The sequence below is a fragment of the Leptonychotes weddellii genome, unplaced genomic scaffold (assembly GCF_054177405.1).
Source record: "Leptonychotes weddellii isolate Sample4059 unplaced genomic scaffold, ASM5417740v2 HiC_scaffold_16750, whole genome shotgun sequence".
Lineage (NCBI taxonomy): Eukaryota > Metazoa > Chordata > Mammalia > Carnivora > Phocidae > Leptonychotes > Leptonychotes weddellii.
In genome coordinates, this window is record NW_027750485.1 from 236 (window position 1) to 4,394 (window position 4,159).

At 47.1% G+C, this 4,159-nt stretch overlaps 1 protein-coding gene across 1 annotated transcript; it reads left to right on the plus strand.

Moving 5' to 3' along the window:
* Positions 1-1,477: 1,477 nt before the first annotated feature.
* On the plus strand, positions 1,478-3,841 carry LOC145718509 (cytospin-B-like; the record flags this gene model as incomplete). Its single annotated transcript, XM_081810010.1, has 1 exon — positions 1,478-3,841. A coding segment is annotated over one exon (1,811 nt), but the record flags the coding sequence as incomplete, so codon positions are not given.
* Between the last annotated feature and the right edge of the window lie 318 nt (positions 3,842-4,159).

The following is a 4,159-nucleotide window of genomic DNA, read 5'->3' on the forward strand; positions in this document are numbered from 1 at the left end:
GAGCCCAACGACATGGGGCGGGGCTCGATCCCAGGACCCCGAGATTATGACCTGAGCCGAAATCAAGTTGGCCGCCTACCCAACTGAGCCACCCAGGCGCCCCCAGCTTAGCCTTTATTATCAAAGTTTTAAAAAGCACTCGACTGTTAGACACAGCAGTGAATGCCATTGGCCTTCACATCATCACCTCTGATTTCAGGATGCTCAGATCTGCAGGTGCTCCTTAGTAGCGGTCCTGGCAGTGGGCTTAGGGCTCCTGTGCCACGTTGGGCTGTGCTTCTGTCCTGTGGACAGGGGCTGCTGCCAGTCTGTGGGGGCATCCCCCCACCACCTCCTACCTTGTGGAGCCCCAGGGATTGGGGACTCGTTCTAGGGTCCTTTGTTATGAGGACCTTCAACCCAACGTGCAGAGTTAGATAAATCATAGCAGTCGGCCTTGATTCATCAAAGGGTCTTTGAGTTTGTAGAGTAGGTCCAAAATTTTCATTTACCCTTTAACCTCTGAGGTGGGTTTCATTTCTAGAGCATATAGGAGGTCAGTGTCTGGGTTTTCACCCCCAGAATTTATTTTAATATTGTAATGTAGTATAGACCAAAATAGAGAACAGTTCTTTACCTTACATTTCCCATTATAAATACTCTAAATTCTGTGTCATTTCCATACTGTGTAAATCCCTTTAACATTTAAAACTGTGCCATAGATACATGTAATATGTCCTCACTCCATTTATTCTTGTCTCTCTGAATAGAAAAAAGCACACCATTTCCACCTATGATAAAAGCAGTGTGTCACTGGATTATATTAGTCTTAACTTGGTATTATTTGTGTCTTATGATTTCTTAGTCAAATTCGTGCTCATTCACAAGATGTTGGTGAATTTTTTAAAAAATGTTTAAGAAATTCAGAATGAACTTGCGTTTTGTCAAAAAGCTGTTCAATTGCCAAGGTTATGGTTCAAATGCATTAAGCTGCAAGTTACAGAAAACCCAATTTAAGGTGACTTGGATAAAGAGTATTTATTGGTTTATGTCATCGGAAGGCCAGCTTTAGGCTAAGCTCCAGGGTTGATTGATTGGGTATCTCCACAGTGCTACTAAAAATTTGGTTTTCTTCTTTCTATACTCTGCATTCTCACCTTCCTCTTGTGATTGCAGCCATTCCCAGACTTATATGATCCCTTACTCATGTGCAGTAGTGTTTTAGGAGCTCACCCAGAAACCCTCTCCTGCTGTTCTATTGACTTTGGTTGAGGGGTGTGCCCATGCCTTGAACCAGCAACTGTGGCTTATGAGGAGGAGCTCAGGCTTGGAGTCCAGCTTCCCCCAAAGTATAGGGCTGTGGGAGGAGGCACAGAAACTCCAATCAGACCCAAATACTTACGCAGAGTGGCGGAGGGGGGCAATATGAGTAAAGGGCACAGTCACCCTCTTCACTATCCCATGTGAGTTGAAGTCACTTGGGTTTCATTTATAAAAGTGCTTGCCTTGTTTCATTGGTTTCTGTTCCTTCTGTCCTTAGGGGCTGTGACGACAACCAAACGGACGGGCATTCCAGCTCCTCGAGAACTTTCAGTAACTGTCTCAAGAGAGAGAACTGTGCCACGCGGTCCCTCCAACCCCAGGAAGTCGGTGTCCAGTCCAACTTCTTCCAGCACACCCACCCCTACTAAGCACCTGAGGACCACTTCCACGAGACCCAAACAAGAGCATGAAGGTGGGGAAAAGGCCGTGCTCGAGTCCCAAGTTCGGGAACTTCTGGCAGAAGCCAAAGCGAAAGATAGTGAAATTAACAGGCTTCGAAGTGAACTGAAGAAATGCAAGGAGAAAAGGACTCCAAGCATCGAAGGAGCTGAGGCTTCAGACTCCAATCTAGACGAAACGTCCGCCTCACCCAGTGACTCAGAACCTTTGATAAGAGCTCTTGAGGAGAAGAACAAGAATTTTCAGAAAGAGCTTGCAGATCTCGAGGAGGAAAACCGGGCCTTGAGGGAGAAACTGACTTACCTGGAGCACTCCCCCAATTCAGAGGGAGGCGTGAGTCACACTGGTGAGAGCAGCTGCCCAACATCCATAACTCAGGAGTCAAGCTTCGGGAGCCCGACTGGAAATCAGTTGTCAGGTGAAATCGAGGAGTACAGGAACAACATACACGAAAATGCATTACGGACGTCGGGCTCGTCAAGCAGCGACGTTACCAAAGCTTCTCTGTCCCCGGATGCCTCTGATTTCGAGCACATCACCGCAGACACCCCCTCCCGGCCCCTGTCTTCTACCAGCAACCCCTTTAAGAGCTCCAAGTGTTCGACCACCGGCAGTTCCCCTAACAACGTGAGCGAACTTTCCCTGGCTTCCCTCACGGAGAAGATACAGAAGATGGAGGAAAACCACCACAGCACTGCAGAGGAGCTGCAGGCCACTTTGCAAGAATTGTCAGACCAGCAGCAAATGGTGCAGGAACTGACAGCCGAAAATGAGAAACTCGTGGATGAGAAGACGATTTTAGAAACGTCCTTCCATCAGCATCGGGAGAGGGCCGAGCAGCTCAGTCAGGAAAACGAGAAACTCCTAAATCTCTTACAAGAGCGAGTGAAGAATGAGGAGCCCAACACGCAAGAAGGAAAGATCCTTGAGCTGGAGCAGAAGTGCGCAGAAATTCTTGACCAGGGCCGCTTTGAAAGAGAGAAGTTGCTCAACATTGAGCAGCAGCTGACCTGTAGCTTACGGAAGGTTGAGGAAGAAAACCAAGGCGCTTTAGAGATGATTAAACACCTGAAGGAAGAAAACGAAAAACTGAATGGGTTTCTGGACCTGGAACGGCGTAATAACGGCGTGATGGCCCAAAGTCTGGAAGAGTGTAAAGCCACGCTAGAAGGGCTGCAGATCGAACATGGGTCGATGAAGGCTCGTTTGGAGAATGAGAAGCAGAAAGCTACGGAGACCAGCCCCATGGGGCACACGGCAGAGGGTCGTGAGGTTCAAGAAATGTTGAGAGTCGCTCGAGCTGAGAAAGATCAGCTGGAACTGTCTTGCACCGAGCTCAGGCAAGAATTAGTGAAGGCCCATGGTGAAATTAAACATGTTTCGAGCCTCCTGGCCAAGGTAAGGAGGTACCTCTGTGCCCGTGTTTCCTCATCCTTCTTAGCCTTCCCCTCTTTGACCTTTAGATTCACAGAGCGCAGAGATTCCTTAGCTCAGCCAATTTCATTCACGAATCCAGCATTCCATCTTCAAGATCTGTTGCATTCCAGACAGATCGGGGATACAAAAATGAAACACCCCAATTTCTGACTAAAGGCAGTTCAAAGTGTAGCAGGGATATAGTGAATCAAATGAGTGAATACGATGCAGGGAGAAAGAGTATCATAGAGGACAGCTCAGAGTCCAGTGCCAAGGAGGAGCACCTAAAATTATAGGGGACAAAGGAAGGTAGTACAGGAGGGCTTGTTGGAAGAGGTAGCAAATAAGCTGAGTCTTACTGGCTCAGAATGAGAGAGAGTTACCCAGATCAGTTAGCATGCTTTTGGCTGCTAACTGCTAACAGAGAATTAAAATCATCCCTAATTTCCCTACCAAGTAATAGTATAACCGCTATTTTGGTGTTTTCTTTCAGATTTATGTGTGTGTGTGTGCCCCACAAGTTAAAAAAAATTTTTAGAGGTGCCTGGGTGGCTCAGTCGGTTGGGAGTTTGACTCTTGGTTTCAGCTTAGGTCATGGTCTCAGGTTCGTGGGACTGAGCCCCACATAAGGCTCCCCATTCAGTGGAGAGTCTGCTGGGGATTCTCTCTCTCTCTTCTTCTGTTACTCCCCCCACGTGTGCACACGTGCTCTCTCTCTCAAATATAAATAAGTGAATGTTTAAAAAAAAATTTTAGGCTTCTCTTGTACATACTCTTTTTTAATTTAATATTTTCTGAGAATATTCTTCTCATTTACTCTTTGAAACATGATTTTACGGTGCCTGGGTGGCTCAGTCAGTCGTTAAGCGTCTGCCTTTGGCTCAGGTTATGATCCCGGAGTCCTGGGATCGAGCCCCGCATCGGGCTCCCTGCTCCGCGGGAAGCCTGCTTCTCCCTCTCCCACTCCCCCTGCTTGTGCTCCCTCTCTCGCTGTGTCTCTCTCTGTCAAATAAATAAATAAAATCTTTAAAAAAAAAAAAAA